This window comes from Numida meleagris, chromosome 2 (genome assembly GCF_002078875.1).
Source record: "Numida meleagris isolate 19003 breed g44 Domestic line chromosome 2, NumMel1.0, whole genome shotgun sequence".
Classification (NCBI taxonomy): Eukaryota; Metazoa; Chordata; class Aves; order Galliformes; family Numididae; genus Numida; species Numida meleagris.
Genome location: NC_034410.1, coordinates 134,569,065 through 134,586,235, shown reverse-complemented (window position 1 = coordinate 134,586,235; position 17,171 = coordinate 134,569,065). Strand labels below are relative to the sequence as shown.

Sequence of the window (17,171 nt, the reverse complement as noted above, 5' to 3'; positions counted from 1 at the left end):
AGCTGAGTGGGTTGAACAAGCAGTCCCACAACTGACCTCAGTTCACTTCTGGCTTGTCTGTGCTCCTAGTGCATTAATCAGGGCTGAGGGTGAGTCAAAGCCAAGCCCACAGTCACCAGGGCCTCCAGCAGGTTCTGGCAGTGCACGGCCATGCTGAATGCATCCCAAGGCCTTGGCACTGGGGATGAGCACAGCTGCAGCCAGCCAGTGGCACACAAGGGGTGGCATGCAGACTGGCAAGAAGGCAGAACGTCCCACAGCAGGTTGAGGAGGAGCAGGCCGAGCCATTCTCTGGGCTCTATTATTCCTGGCAGGCCTTTCCATGCAGCTGAGACAACAAACAGGAAGTACACAACTGCGGAGAAGAGCCTCTGTCCCAGGGCTCAAGGGGACAGTCATGGGAACCCCTGCTGCTCTGAAGGGAGCCAGCCTGTGATGGGAACATCCACCATAAGGACTGCCAGAGATGTCACTGAGCATCAGTAGCTGTGCTCAACTCAGTTCCTATAGGAAATTGGGTTCAGAGATAGAGGCACCCAAATGTTGATGGCTGTGTGTTGTTTAAGCAACTATTGCATTCAGCAATTACTTAAACATTGGCCTTTTGTGATGCCTGAAATGCAGTAGGACATCCTCCCTGGAGGTGTTTAAGGTCAGGTTGGATGGGGCCATGGGCAATCTGATCTAGTGCTGGATGGGGCTGGCAAGTAAAACACAGGGCCTCTAGGAAACCATCAGCCTTCTGGTGCAGCAGGCATAAGCCAGAATGGAGACCTCTGAGCATCTCAGAGGGCATCAGATACTGATACTTCTGGTTAGACAGCTGAATTAATGCAGGAACATCTTTACAACAGAGTGGGTTTTGAGGTTATCTTAAAATATTGGGTAAGAAAGCAAAGTATCAAGAGGCTGTGGGAAGTTTCACAGTCCTGCAGATGGAAATGGAAGAAATTCATATTCTTCTCTCACTGAAATTCCTCCATCTGACTAAGTATCAATCCTACACTAAAGAAACCTCCTACCGCTGTCCCCAGATAGAACATGTTCACCTCTATTTAATTGTGGGGCAGAGAGACAGCAGGCTTCTTCAGCTCAGAATAACCTCAGTGAGCTGAACTTGTTGCATCTGCTGCTGGGTGATGGTAGGAATGGTGCACTTCCTCCTCCAGCAACCAGCACTGCTTATATCCCAATCTCCTCCCATGCAGCTGTAGTGTCTGAGCTATATGTGTAGCTATGTGCTGCTCCCCACACTCGTTTTTTCTCCTGCTAAGGTAAGCAGATAAGTATCACAAGCCATTTTTTGGGTTATTAACATGCTCACAGCAGTCTGTAACCTACCTTTGGTCCTGCCAGCAAGACCCTCCTGCAGTCATTTCAGCCAGTGCAAACAGAGATTGCTGTTGTCCTGATCTGAGGCCAGATCCTTCCTGTACTTCCAACCCAGCCTAATGCAAAATAACTATTCACTTTTCTTTCCTAGAATGAGAAAGTAGAAACTGAGGACCTAGCACTCCTAGAGGTCATCTCAGTTAGCAATCATTACTTGAAGGTAATATACCTAAATGACTTCAATTGTGTTTAGTTTGGTTTTAGTGAGCACTGGCACTCAGGGAAACACCACTCCAACTCTGGAGTGATTTGATTAGCAGTGCTGAGTGATTAGATTAGCAGAATGGCTAAACAGAGCTGTTGATTACTTCTCATTCCACCTGATGTATCCTCGTTGCATAAGTAGCTCGAGCCATGCATTTGTATAGATAAACCTGCACATGCTTATATCCCACTGTTTATTTGTAATTTACTACCTTGCCTCTTGTCAGCGCCTCTAGACCCTCAGCTTACTTAGTGGTCTGTACTGGTGGTAAGCTCTGGTGTTAGCCTGCACTGGAGATCACCATATGTTACAGAAAATGTCAGGGAGAGAAAGTATTGGTTCTTTGTCATAACTCCAGTGGAGAGATATTTCAGATTCTCTGGGTAATGCTCTTTCTGGAGTGATGTTTCTTGCAGAAATACTATAGTTCTGTGATGCTGTTGCAAATAGTAATAGCTTTCACTGTCTCTTAATCTCTCCAGAGTTCTACGAAGTGGCAAAACTTGTGGCAAAAAATGGGGAAATAGCCCCCATTTTAAGGCTGAATCTCCATAGATGTAGGTACCCACTTGCTGTTTATGAGTAGTTCCATTGGAGGACAAATGAAAATAAAGCAAGAAGGTGGTGATAGTAGAACTTCTCTTTATAAACATAGCCCTTCCTATGTTACATGTTTAAGTTAGTTGGTCACCTGAGCTACAGCTGTTGTCAGCACAGAAGATGACAAGCATCTCCTGTGAATGCTGCTTTTTCTCTGCTTGGCAACTTCCACGCAATGTGGTGTTACTAGTTCACAAAGCTTGATAAAGTTCAGCAAGATGGATCCTACCCTTCCTGCTCTCTGCCAAGAGGAAGCAGACCTGTGCTGCTCCTCTTCTGCCAAGAAATAGCAGACGTTATGTTTGCCCATATGGAGCAGCGCTCTGAATTCTTGTGCTTGGAATACAAGTGGAATTCTCTTTTTACTAAAAAGCAAAACAAAGCAGCTTGCTCAGAAACCAGTAAAAGGCTTTTAAGAATGTGGAACAGGCATTCTTTTCTGGATGCCTGGGACAATTTCATGTTCTAATGGATCACTATGCACTTCTTTGTCTCTCCGGGTAATAAAAGCAGGCAAAGTACAAAGGGAAAATGAAGTAACACTACGAATGATCTTAAAGTGTAACACTGATGAGTAAAAGTAACAAAAGAAATAGAGTAGGGCTGTAATGCTTTGCATTGCTGATAACAGTTGATATTTGCATAGTAACACTGTTGAAATCCGTCTAAACTGGACCTTTGCCTCCTCTGCACTGGGAATTTCACTGCGTGAGGTGTGAGGCAATACAACTCATGGTCCTAATGCACCACTGAGTTTCTGAGTCACCTTATTGCTCTGAAATAAAAGCACTTTGGAAAACACAAGCCATTTGTGATGTTAAACACAATTATCTGATTTGCCTTAATAAACGCTCACAAATCACCACCAACTACTTGATTTTTTCAACACTGTACTGAGCCATTCATGACCAGGTAAAGGTCATCATGCTAAGATGTTATCAGCTCTCATCATTATCAAGTTATTATTATCTGCAATAACACAACTGCTTCCACCTAAATCCTGCACGTAAAAAACTTTCAAAGAAATAGGTCATTTTTATTTTAGCTCTCACCTTCAGTAGAACACACATTATGTTATTGCACTGAAGTCTATGCAATATTTGTTATTACTTATAGCTTCATTCTGCTGGCACTGAGGTAAGTGACAAACGTTACTCTTTTTAAAGGTCAGCTCCAAGCTCTGTGTTCCAGATTCCCCATGATAAGTCTTCAGTATATTGGGAATTTCCCATGCATGCCCAGAAATATTCTGGGCTCAAGTCTGGTTGCACAATGCTCAGCATACCCTAATGTGCATGCACAGATCATGCTCAAGATGGGCTCTGTGCACCTGTACATGTCCCATACTGCACAGGTTCATGTATTTTTCTCTGAGGAGATCTAGAAAAGCTATGATAGTGCTACCTTAAGTTTCCTCAGATATTATTTCCACCTGCACCAAAAGCCACCAATATGAATTTAAAATCTATTTTGCATAACAGCAAATGTTTCTAGCTGCCTATTAGGAAGAGCGTATGTGTGTGCTACCCTAATTTGAGCACACTGAGGCTCCACAACAAAAACATCAGTGCACACAAAATCAGTGTCTTGGAGGACTACAAGCCAGACACCGTCACCTCAGTCCCTCTGAAGGTGATGAAGCAACTAACACCAGAAAGCATTTCCAACTGTAGTTAGGATGGGAATGCCTCTAGGATGGAATCCATGGTCAAAACAAATTTACAGAGGGGAAATCTTACCTGACTAACCTGATAGATTTCTACAATTAAAAAACAAACATAATGGACACAGGGGAGCAATGGATGTTGTTTATCTTGAATTTGGCAAGGCTTTCAACACTGTGTCCATAACACCACAGAAAAGCTGATGAAGTACAGACTAGATGAGAAGATGATAACCTAGACTGTAAACTGGCTGATATGCTGGGCTTAAAGGGTTGCGATTGGTGACAGAAAGTCTATTTAGAAGCCAGTCTCTAGTGGTATACCCCAGCAGTCCACACTGGGACCATTACTGTTCAGTTATCTTCATTAACGATCTATTGGAAACAAATGGGACAATTGTCGGCGGGTAGGGGCTGGCCCTGAGCGGTCCGGTGGCTAAAATGTCAGGGAAGCCGCAGATCCGCACCCTGGGGAAACAAAGGGAAGAGGGGAAAGGCAGGGGACTCGTAGGCGGATCTAACACAAAAAACAGCGGCACCAATCTGAGGAGGAACAACTAATTTTACTAAATATATCAAAAATGAGACTAGTAGAATTATAACAGAGAGTTTACAGGCTGAAAATCTTACACAGTGAACTGCAGGAGGACCACGTGCTTTCTCCGCTGGGCAGGAAGGAGCAGACCCCGCGTCTCCCAGGCAGCTTCACCACCCCCTCCAACGCAAAGACCCCTGGGGAGTGCACCTCCTCCCCTCCCCCTCGGAGGGCCATACCAAAAAAGGCAGTTTGCAGTAACCAGGGAATTAACTTTTTAATTGCCCGTACCTTACATGATGTAATGATGTGGAATATCAACAACAAAAATCACAAAACCATAACACTCAGCAACCATGCAGGTGATACAAAACAGAGGAATGGCTGGTACAGCAGGTAGCTGCACTGTCATTCAGAGGAACCTGGACAGGATGGAGAATATGGACATCATGGAGTGTGTCCACTGAAGGGCCACAGAGATGATTAAGAGACTGGAGTATCTCTTGTGCAAGGAAAAGCTGAGAGACCTGGAACTCCTTAGTGCTGAGAAGTCTCAGGGAGGACCTCATCAGTGTGCATAAATGCCTGACGGAGGGCAGGAAAGAAAATGCAGCCAGACTTTCTCAGCAGTGCTGTGAAAACATACACACCAACGGCCACAAACTGAAACGCAGGAAATCCCAAGTACATTTAAGAAATCTTGAAGAGTGATTGAACAGTCAAGTAAGTTGCCCAGAGAGGATGTAGTGTCTCCACCCATGGAGATATTCAAACCTGATTGGACACGATCTTGAGCAGCCTGCTGTAGCTGCCCCTGCTCTGAGCAGGGACTTTTGGACTCAGAGATCTCCAGAGCTGCCTTCCAGCCACACCGCCTCCATGCTTCTGTGACTATGGGTTACTGAGAGCACTGGGTTGGTTCTGCCCACACCAGGTTGCAGTTCTGCAAATAATAGCAGAAAGCAGTGTTGTTTAAACAAGATATCCAACTGTACTGACTCAGTCTGCCGATCGGTCACATGGACCTGCTATGAGAGACTGTTCCTCAGAAATGCCTAGCTCTGTCTATATACACACTATCTATTAGGTCTGGCTCTTTCATTTTCTTAGAGGAATTCTTATGTGTTATGTCTCAGTAACTCACACTCCCCAGTGGAGAGCCATGAGAGCAGTTTGTTTTACTTTTCTCTGAAGAAAAGGGACCTGGGCATTTTTTCAAGTAACTGTAAGTCTCAATCACTGATCACACTTCTCCAGTACTGAAACTGCCAAGCTCTGTGTTGGTCTGAGGAGCATTTTTTTGCCTTTTCTCTGATGGAGAAAGCTAAGGATGCAATATAGTCTTACAGTCCTTAAACACCTAGTATAGGAATCTTCTCCTATTCCTGACACATTCTGAACTTTCTTTGCACCAGCTGTTATTTATGCATAGCAAAAAAAAGGAAGCATGGTCCATGTGTGATTTTCTCTCAAGCCCTGAAGTGCAGAAAGTCATAAAGCCCAGAAGATAGAAGAAGGTTTCAATATATGCATACAAAGCCTCTTCTCACTTTGTCATTTTTACCCATGATGTTTGTTTTACCACCATTATTTGTCTTTAGCCATTTTGTCTCTTCTCTTGAAAACACAGGCACAAGTGATTTATATAGATCTTTGTAGAGATTGTACTCTCAGTCCAGCCACAATACAGTTACAGTGTGTGCCTCATTGAAAAGGAAGATAAGTTTACAAACATACAGTTGTAGCTCCCTCATCTGAAAACATTATTCTCCTCAATTCCTCATCACTAGCACCACTACTGACCCCCTGTACATGCAGTCAAACTCTCATCTGCTTCAGTCAAAATGAGCTGAGTTGGCCACAGTCTTTTGTAAAAGCTGTAGAAGTTGACATAGCTCCTTTCAACCAAAAAGCTTAGGAAGCTGTGAATGGCCAGAGAGGAGAGTCCTGAGAGAACGTAAATGAGAGGATGATTACCTGCCCCTGGTAAAATGAAATTGGTTTAAAATGTGGTGCACCTCTAAAAGCCCACAGTCTCTTCAAATCACCAGAAGAAACTACACTCCACTTGCTAGCACAAGGATTTGGGCAACCATATAGTGAATGACAGAAGGTAACTGATAGGGGTAACACTCATCAGTCTTTGAGCCAGGTTAGTTTTCAAGTAGAAAGGAAGGCTGTTGCAGGCAAAAGTTAGCAACAGAGGGTGGGAAGGCAAATCACTGCTTTTCACAGCAGCGCTAGATCACGGTGGTTCCAACATTGGTAAGATCACAGGACAATTCAGAGTGGAAAGGGCCTCTGGAAGTCTCTAGCCCCACCTCCTGCTCCAAGTAGGGTCAGCTATGAGATCAAAGCTTAGGTCTTTGGCCAGCTGGGGCTTGGACATTTCCAAGGATGGAAAATGTAAAAACTCTCTGACCAAACTGCTCAAGTGCATGACTGTCCACCCAAAGAAAAAATGTTTTCATTATACTCAGCCTGAACTTGTATTTCAGCGTATGTCTTATTTCTCCCAACCACCCACCATGCACCACTGTGAAAGACTTGACTCAAAACGCTGTAGTTCCAGTAGCCACAGCCTAAGTGTAAAGCCTCACCACTGATTTCAAACAGTGCTGGACAAACTGTCAGACTTACTTCAGGACAAAAATAGTGCGGCATGTTTCCAAGTCATCATAAAACTTCGCTTTAGTTTACCACCAAACAATGAATGAATTAAACAGTACATCAGATTATTTGATGATGGTGACTGTCAGTACCCCTCTCTATACATGAATGTTACTGGATTGTGGAAGTAACCTTATGCATATAACAGTAAGATACTTTACATATATAGAGTATTGTCTGCCCAAAACCTAAGGAGATGGATCGATGAATACTATTTCCGTTCCCCATATGAGATAAAACATGATAGATTCAATGGATCTTCTGAGCATTTTAACAGTCTAATTCAATTTCTTCCTTGCAACTAAGAGAAGACATTTGTTATTTAAAAAATCTCTTCTGTGTCTTTTATTTAAAAGAATAAATTGATCACTTAACAGACCAAATAAAACACCAGAAACTGCAAAAATAAGATAAAATACACTTTGAAGATATAATAGGATATTTTCTGAGTCTCCTTCAGAACCTCAAAAGCATTTTCTGTAGCATTATGGGTCACAGATGGTCACAAAAAATATTTTTGAGAATAAGGGAATATGGGCATGCAATATAAATAATACTCAAAATATATTTCAGTAAGAGTAGAAACAAAGAATATTAGCTATACAATTACATTTCCACACTATTGAAACCAGCTTTTCAGTGTCTTAATGACCAACTATTGAAAGAGCAGTATATCCATTTAAAACACATTTACAATATTTTTGGTCATAGCTGTGGTACTATAGCTATTAAAGAGTTAATCGTTCTTCTGAAGTCATTTTCAGACAGCCAAAACCTGTTTTTGAGTATTATTGTTTACATGTTAACATATAGCATAACTGGGTTCATTCTGTGATGGTAGGATTGGATCCATAAAAGTACAAGAACTTTTTCACAAGGATCAGACAATGAGAGTTCAGTCTGGAATCAGTTTCTCCCCTCTTCTCAGCACATGCTTAGTTGAGTTATAGAGCACTTTTTTCTTTTAAAATCAAAACCCTGCAGAAAATTAATAAGATTCTAGAAGTCTGTCGTGGCCATGATGCTGCTCAGCGATGGAGGTACTTGGTGTCTGACCTGAAGTTCTTGATTTTCAGATCTTCGTCCAACTGTTGCTAAAAATGGCTCAATGCATGTGTTTGGGCACCCAAAATAGTAAAACACACCTGAGTCACACCTATATAGCAGAACTGCCTCACTACCAAGGTCATTAGATGACGTTGACTGAGAATTTAACTGTTTTGCATAAATTACTTCACAGCACAAAGGGATGCTTAAGTCTTAAGTACTTGACTTTCTGCAAGATGAAGGGGGAAAAAAAAGGAAAATTGATGACAGATGACAGTGTAATGATATATACAAGCTCAAGAACTTTGTTAGCCCTCTTCTTCTCATAGAGTTGTGCTGTTGGTGAATGCACTTTCATTTAACATTAGCTGGTCTTAGTCCTACCTAAAAATAACATGAACGGCTATGGCGCTTTTGCTTATGTCATCTGGAGACCTACAGAAAAGCACACAGGAAATGGACTTTTGCTGTGACAAAAAGAGTCTGTTTTAAGGAAGTTTGCTATACTTTTAAGAGAAAGTTTAGAAGAAATCTGGAGTGAGTCAAGGTAAAAAGGGAAGCAAGGAAGTGTGATTAGAAAGCTCTTTCTGAGCTGAGAAAGCTGGTCGTTTTCTACTCTATAATTTAGCAGGATGTTTTTAGAAAGTTAGCTAGCTTTCACTGATGTTTTTGAAGGCTACGCTCAAAACAGATTGTACTTCACCATATATTAATTGAATCAATTTACAGATTCTTTTCACTAATGAGTGACATACATCAAATTACAATATGCCTAGTCTTGACCAGAATTGTAGATGTTTTTGATGCATTTAGATATTGTTAAATACTAGGTTTCACTAGCTATCATGTAACATTAAATTTCAAAAACTATACCTTTCAACATCTGTCATGCCCTATTTGCTGTCTAGTCACAGCCATAATTTTGCTGTTCTTCATCAGGCACAAAGCTGTAATTAAAAATTACAAGGCTTTTAAAGGGCTTAGTAAAATTGTACTCACAGGGGATGTCCTCAGGGCCCACAGCTGAAATGTAGTCAGAAAGTCAGCATTCTAAAGGAAGCAGACTCCAGCTATCCCCATCCACACCACCTGGACTCTGAGCCTTGATTTATTCATAGCATGGTTTCTAACTCATTCTAACCAAGAAAGCAATGCTTCACATAAATATTAGAATCATAGAATCCTTATAATTGGAAGGGATCTGTAATGGTCATCTAGTCCAACTCCCCTGCAACGAATAGAGACATGCACAGTGAGAGCAGGTTGCCCAGGGCCTGATCCAGCCTTGCATTCAGAGTCTCCAGGGACAGTGCATCAACCACATCTCTGGGAAACCTGTTCCAGTGTCTCATTGGAAAAAGACTTTTTCCACCTCACTGTAAAAGACCACCCCCACTGTAAAAGACTTTTCCTTATATCCAACCTAAATCTACCCTCTTTGAGCTTGAAGCCATTTCCCCTGTTTCTACCACCACAGAACTTGCTAAAGAGTCTGTCCTCTTCTTTCCTGTAGCTCTCCTTTAGACACTGAAAGGCCACTATCAGGTCATCTCAGAGCCTTTTCTACTCCAGGCTGAACAGCCCCAGCTCTCCCAGCCTGTCCTCATGGGAGAGGTGTTCCATCCCTTGGATAATTTTTGTGGCCCTATTCTGCACACGATCCAACGGGTCTGTGTCTGCCCTGAGGACTCCACATCTGGTCACAGTACCCTAGGTGAGGCCTCAGCAGAGTAGAGGGGCAGGATCACCTCCCTCGCCCTGCTGGCCATGCTTCTTTTGATGCAGCCCAGGATACGGTTGGCTTTCTGGGCTGTGAGGACACATTTCTTGCTCATGTCCAGCTTCCCATCCACCAGTGTCCCCAGGTCTTTTTCAGCAGAGCCGTGCTCGATTCTCTCCTGCTCCTGCTTGTATTGTTAATGGGGGTTGCCTCGACCCAGGTGCAAAACCTTGCACGTGGATTTGTTGAACCTTATGAGGTTTACCTGGGCGCACTGCTCAAGCCTGTCTAGATACATCTGGATGGCAATCTCATCCCTCTGGTGTGTCAACCACACCCCACAGCTTGGTGTCATCAGCAAACTTGCTGAGGGTGCACTCAACCCTACTGTCAATGAAATTGATGAAGATATTAAACAGTATCAGTCCCAGCACCGACCCCTGGGGGACACCACTCATCACTAATCTTCACCCAGACACAGAGCCATCGACCACCACATTGTGGACTTGATCCTGCAGCCAGTTCTTCATCCATTGAACAGTCCACCCATCAAATCCATATCTTTCCAATTTGGAGAGAAGGATGTCATGGGTTACCATGTCAAAGGCCTCACTGAAGTTGAGATAGATGATGTCTGTGGCTCTTCCCTTGTCCACTGATGCAGTGACATCACCATAAAAGGCCATTAGGTTGGTCAAACAGGGTTTGCCCTTGCTGAAGCCAAGGTTAAATGCCTGGTTAGCCAGATAACTACACTAACTTCCTTCCAAAGATTGCCACAATTAAATGAAAAGTTAATGGTTAATAGAATACATTAGCTTAACAAAAAATGTCGCCAAAATCACAAAACTTTATACAGTGAAGAAGAAATTGCTGAAGGTTGTGTGTAACATATTTGTACACTATGAAACCCAAGAATAGCTTATTATCTGGCAGAAAGTACAGGAGCAACAACTCATTTCATGCATCAGCTGGGATTAGGTGTGTGATTGTGTTGTGCTTGGGAATCTGCATATCCTCTCAATTATCACTGATAATGCATTGTGACTACGCATACAGCTTTGCAGATACATGAAAGACAAGGCTGCTGCTGCAGGCAGCATATATCTTGACTCATACACAACACAAAGGTTAATAGTTCAAATGCACATGAGAGCAAAGAACAAGCCAGTTCTTCAAGGCAAAGTTGGTCATAGAAGGGTTCAGGAAAAACTTGAGCTTTTAGGCTATGCTGTATAGTTTCTAGTTTTCCTTCATAAAATGAAGACTCAGCTTCACTTTAATTACTTCAGATATTTCAGGAATCCCAGAACTCCTGGGTTTTACGAAGACCTTGCTCATTTGCACATCACGTGTTCTCACACTCTAATTTGAACTCATGGAAATCTGTTTTCCAAAACGAACCTGTCTTGAATAATGCTCATTAGTTGCTAACAAATAAAAAGAACATGTGAAAATGTTGTCATGCCCTATCTGTATAAGATATGCCCCTGTACACTCGGTTCTTCAGCTATTGTCCTCTTGGTTTTATTAACAGCCGGGGCAGCCTGGAAGGCCAACTATGATTCTGGGCTGCATTAAAAGAGGAGTGGTCAGCAGGGAGAGGGAGGTGGTGGTCCCCCTCTACTCGGCTCTTGTGAGGCCCCGTCTGGAGTACTGCGTCCAGGCCTGGGGCCCCCAGCACAAGAAGGACGTGGAGCTCTTGGAAAGAGTTTAGAGGAGGGCGACCAAGATGATCAGAGGGCTGGAGCACCTCTCCTATGAGGAAAGGTTGAGGGAACTGGGCTTGTTTAGTTTGGAGAAGAGAAGGCTCCGGGGAGACCTCATTGTGGCCTTCCAATACTTGAAGGGAGCATATAAACAGGAGGGGGATTGATTGTTTGTGAGGGTAGATAGCGATAGGACAAGGGGGAATGGTTTTAAGCTGAGACAGGGGAGATTTAGGTTAGATATTAGAAGGAATTTTTTCACACAGAGGGTGGTGATGCACTGGAACAGGTTGCCCAAGGAGGTTGTGGACGCCCCGTCCCTGGAGGCGTTCAAGGCCAGACTGGACGTGGCTCTGGGCAGCCTGGTCTAGTGGTTGGCAACCCTGCACTTAGCAGGGGGGTTGAGACTCGGTGATCTTTAAGGTCCTTTTTAACCCAGGCCATTCTATGATTCTATGATTCTATGATTAATGACTTTTGTGTGTGAATGAGCTCACAGGGTCTTTCCACGTAGATTAACACCTGTTGATGCATTCATACAAAAAAAAAAAAAGTACTTTTGAGAGAGAAATATCTTCAAAACATTCTTGATATCACAAAACTAAAACAGGGAAGAAATGCAGTGCTGTTTTTCAGACAGCAAACATCTCAGGGCAGACCACGAGGATGGTAGCAAGACCTGTGAGCAGTTCAAGGCTCAGTTACCGTGTTGCTAATCGTCCTCACCTTCTGAGATTTTGTGTAACCTGCCGGAGTGGGACAAGATAAAGGTGTGTTAGCATGAGCAGCGGGACACAGGGCAGCAACTCACACCTTCAGGCTGGGTGCCCGCCAGGCCAAACCAGCACCGCGGGCCTGGGTGCCGTGCCCCACGCTCTCCCCCCGGCTCTGGACGGAGGTACCCGGCGCTCCTTCACAGGCCCGAGGCCGAAGAGATACCTGGGCCGCACGGGTGCCGTGCCGTGGGGGGGACAGGCCAGGGACTACATTTCCCGGCGTGCCGCGGGGCGGAGCTGCCCCGCCCGGCTGTCAGCGGGAGCCGCAGGTTGATCGCGGCGGCTGCAGATGAGCCGAGCCCGCGCGCGGGCGGGGGGGGCGGCCGGGGCAGCGCCGTGTCGGCGGCCGGCGCACTATGCGAGGCCGGGAGGATGGCGGTGGAAGGTAAGGGCTCCGCGTCCCCCGCCCGCCGTCCCCCCGGGGTCCCTCCCCCGTCTCCTCCCCCGGGCGCTCACCTGCGGCGGGGCCGGCCCGGCCCGGCCGGGTACAGGGCGAAGGGGCGGCCCTGGGGCTCCGGTCCCGCTCTGCCGCTCGCCTCGCCTCTCCGCCCGGCCCGGCCCGGCCCAGCCCGGCGCCTGCAGCCCGGCAACTTCCCCTCCGGGCCCGCCGCTCCCGGCGGAGCTCCGCCGCCTCCTCTCACCGCAGCAGCTCCGGCTCTCGCCGCCTCTCGCGGCGCCCTGAGGCCGTGAGCCCGGAGCCCCGAGGCTGCGTGCCCCGCTTCCCTCCCGCTCGGGCCCCGCCGAAGCCCAGGGCCGAGCCCGGCTCCTGGCGCGGTGCCCAGCCCCGCGGTGCTGCCCGCCGGGGTCGCTCCCTGGGTGCCGGCTTCTGCGCCGTGTTACGTGCATGGTCCCGCTCCTTTTGGAATGTTAAGGGAGGGATGCGGATGGGAAATGGCAAATCGCCTTCTGCTGTCTGCTTCTGAACTTCCTTCAGTTTTCCCAAGGCATTGAGGATTCTTGGCTTCAGGTCCCATCTTGCTTTCTTCCGTGCCTACAGGACAGTCCTAGAGGTCCAGAGTGTGAAAAGCAGCCACCTGTGCTCCTCCTATGTGTAATGTGGGGTATGTCATTCTTTTGGGGGGGGGGGGTGCGCTGAATTTCAAGCAGCCTTCGTTCAGCTCATTTCTCCGGGGGGCTGAGATCTGTGATTCCATCTGAGGCCACATACCACATTGTGACAGCGATGCTGAAGCTGTCTTTTAAGTACTGAAGTGAGAGCAGAAATGAGGGTCAAGCTGAAACTTGGTCCTGCTGAAGGCAGTAACATCCTTGCAAATCAAGTTGCTAAGTAAGCTCCAGTGAAGGTGAACAAAACCACTGTATCTCAATAGATGTCTGTGTACATCTGAAGTTGTCCATCCTAAGTTTTCAGCCTCTCTTTAAGACATACAGATTCTTTATGCTCAGCGTGCTTTACTGAACAGCGTCTTTTGGATACATTGATCTATAATGATGGAGAGAAGGCAATGATCTGGAATAGAAGTGCTTCTCTTTCTGTGGCAAAAACTTAACTATGTGAACTGAGCATGCGTGCCCGATAGAGGGTAAGTAAGTGAAATGGACCGCCATGCACCAGATGGTTCACATGCCAGTAGCAACCCCTATTTTGCTGTGTTCTCTGATGTCACTCTCCTTTATTCACTTGAAGTCTTTCTCAGTCTGTTTGCTAGATTTTTTCAGGTCTGAAATAATTCCTGTTGTATCTGCAGTGCCTTCCATCTCAGGCTCTAAAAGCTTTGTAAATATTAATGAAGAAAAGCTCTGCTAAACCTTTGGGAAGCAGAGCTCTCCTTCATCTTGACATGATTTGGGATTTGTTTCTTCTTTAACCCCTTCTTTTCATTTCCTCTCTCCAAGATGCATCCCTGCTGTGGGCTCTCAGAATGCACCTTCTTGTCTGTACATGCTGCTTTTCCCTCATTTTGATTTTCGTCCCTCAATTATTTTGCCTTTGGTCTGCTGTACAACTCTGTCCCCCTCGCACTAGTACAGCAAGATGACTGCTTACTTCTTCAGCACAAGTAGCCGTGTGGCTGTAACTGCTGTCTGTGAATGTAGTTCATGTGAATCTAAGTTCTTTTCTTATCCATAGGTTTCTTTTGGCACCATGCTTCTTTGTTGAAGGTGCATAAAAGCATGCTTTTATCTTAATGCATGCTCTATAGTTGAGCTCTTGGGTGTGGGCTGTGCTCTTTCCATGAACCATGCCTCTTGGCAGGTAACACGTGGAACTTAGGGAAGCTGAGGTTACTTGTTTCTAATGGCTCCTGTCACTGCAGCGTGTGGATCATACTCTATCAAAAGTAAAGCTGCTGTAGAATTCTTTAAACTTAAAGAGTTTTGTAGAAAAATGCCAATTTACTGAACTCAAAATTAGAGTCAGGAAACACAAACTGTTTTGTTTCCTTTTCCAGTTGATTTGTTTATTTTTGTTGGGGGGAAAGATGTTTTCCTGCTTTGCTGCTTGGGAACTTGAGGGCATAACCTTCTGTGCATCAGCTCTAGAAGCTTGGGAATAAGGAAAACCCTGAAAACCTGGCTTAAGTAAGGTTGTATAGCCTTCCTGGTTGGGCTTCCTGGATCTTCTGACGTTTCAAGCCACAAGGCTTCTGCACTGCTGGGCCAACCCACTTCTTGCATGGACTCGTATCTGACACTGGCACACAACTGGCAGAGAGGGTTAGGTCCCTGGGGCACAAGAGAACCGCAGGTCCTGGAGCATGGCAGTTCCTGCTGGAGCCAGCATCCGCTGCCTGGCCGGCTCTGCCCCTGCTATTGTTCTGGGGAAAACGCCCATTCCTCAGCTGTGGCCACGAACCCAGGGACAGTTTTTCCCCTTTCTTTTCAGAAATGTGCTATGTGGCTGAAATGAAAACACTTCATCGTGTCTAGCTTCTGAAGAATCTTTGAAAGAGTCTGATTTTGTGTTAACAACCTGTTCAAGTCTTCCTCAAATTTGACTGTTTTCAGTGCTGTCTTAGAATGAACTGCTGGAGTTTGGTTCTGGCAACAAATGTCCAGCAGTTTACTTGAAGAAAACATCCCCAATTTTTTTACCCGGTTAGTTGACAGAGATAGATTTGCAAATATGAAACAGGAGTGTGGAGGATTCTAGAGTTCTTTGGCAGTTACACAATACATACCTGAGCAGGGGTTGAGGGGGACTCAGCCAAAATGGAGTTTGAATGTGGGTTGCTGCATTTGTCCCAGAAGAGAGTGTGTGGGCTGGGTGGTCCTTTGGGCTGCAGTGCACCTGTGTTTTGGGTGGATGAATGTATCAGTGTCTGCATGGGGAAGGAGTCTGTGCTCCTTAGTATGAGCCCATCTAGATGGGAGCACTGCCAAGGTAAGCCTATTTTTAAACCTAACAGTTTTGACAATGTTCCTTTAAGTGTTTTCTTCCCTCTAGTAAGAGTGAAAGAACTAGGTCAGAGCCAGTAGAAAAAGGCTTTTGATCCCTGCGACAGTGTTCTCAGAAATATTATTTTTTTGCTCTTGCGCAGCAGAGGTAGAGGGGAAGAAAGACATGGTGATTTTCCCCCCACAATGCTTATTGCACAGGAAAGCAAGAGGCTGACAGCACCCACCCGATAATGTATGCCTGTAGGTAATCCCACAGAGTTCTTTCCCATCTCCTGCAGCTCTGACCTGCGGTATCTTTGAGGTTCCTGAGTGCAAAAAAGAAAAAAAAAAAGTGCGAATTATATTAAAGAATTGTTTCCTAGTGAATGTTTAGTGAAGTTTGGTCTAATGCCTTTTCTTCAGTGCATAGGCTTTGGAAAGTACATGTTTGTTCACTGCTAGTCTCCTCCTGAAAGTTCTCTACTGTGCTATGGCTGTTCACATGCTGTTGAGGCTCTGGATCTGCCTACCAAAGAACATTTTTCACTAAGAAGTGGTGACTTGCTGGTGTAAAATGACAGAGACTCTGGCCTTGCCCCTGGTGATCCTGAAGGAGACTGGAGACTCACAGGAGGTGGGAGAGTTCTGGGATGTGGAGCCAAGGTTAACTGCTGCAGGACTGAAGTTACCTGCAGCCTGTAACCAACTTCTGTCCAAGCAGTCCTGAATTTTAGCAGTTTGATATGCCTGGGTGGAAAGCCTTTGGGACTTAGTCAGCTCCAACAGATAATGAGTGCTGCTGTGTGCTTCCTCATAGACTAGAGATATGGTGAGCTCATAACTTGCAATGCCAACTCTGCTGAAAATGTTAAAGCAAGTTAAGGACAATCAGAAAGACAGCTTTGAAGCAAGTTTTAATGTAGCAACCTATGGTGCTGTTCTAGGGCGTGTTCCAAAGTACAGCAGTCTCAACAAGTATGCAGTTATTCAACATTGTCTTATTCCTAGACCCAGTCTAGGCTCAGATTAGATGTGTGTACACCTAAGTTTCCATGGAATCTGATCTAAGAGATGGGTTTTCAGCACACTTAATAGCCTGCCGAGCAAAGAAATCACAGACCCTGTCATTCAAAAATAGTTTGCTTCCATCAATGCTCTTGTTTTCTGTAATAGTTTCTAACCACTCCTTAGCTTGAGGGACTCAAATGTAGCTTGTAAAGAGCTGGCAGTTGGAGACAGAGCTGATATGTGTCTCTACCTCTCCAGTTGGATTGCAGATTGCAGCAGAGGAGATCAATAGAACCAGAGGTGTAGCAGCGGAGATTAGTAGGGCCAGGATACAAGGAACAGGCTGGACGCCTGAACTGCAGCCTTTCCTCTTGGTGCTGTTTCTCTATGTAACTTACTGACCATTAATTGTAACAGTGCATCAGCAATTATGAGATTCTAGACTGGAACGTAGCAGTTGTCTCACCCCCTTTCACCTGGCAGCCCTCCTTTTGGTCTGTAACA

General features: G+C 45.3%; 1 protein-coding gene across 8 annotated transcripts in view; it reads left to right on the top strand.

Annotated features, from left to right (window-relative positions):
• The window catches only part of SAMD12 (sterile alpha motif domain containing 12), a 170,806-nt gene continuing 166,183 nt past the window's right edge, over positions 12,549-17,171 (top strand). For 2 of the 8 annotated variants that reach the window (XR_002434880.1, XR_002434881.1), the window contains exons 1-2: positions 12,551-12,702; positions 13,315-13,378. Coding sequence is in view for 4 of the 8 variants with exons in the window: in XM_021385783.1 (XP_021241458.1) it covers positions 12,607-12,702; positions 13,315-13,378 (160 nt within the window). In the remaining 4 variants the exon portion in view is untranslated. Of the gene's footprint in view, positions 12,703-13,314; positions 13,379-17,171 lie in introns of all 8 variants that reach the window. The other 6 variants (XR_002434882.1, XR_002434883.1, XM_021385786.1 and 3 more) reach the window with 4 other exon arrangements.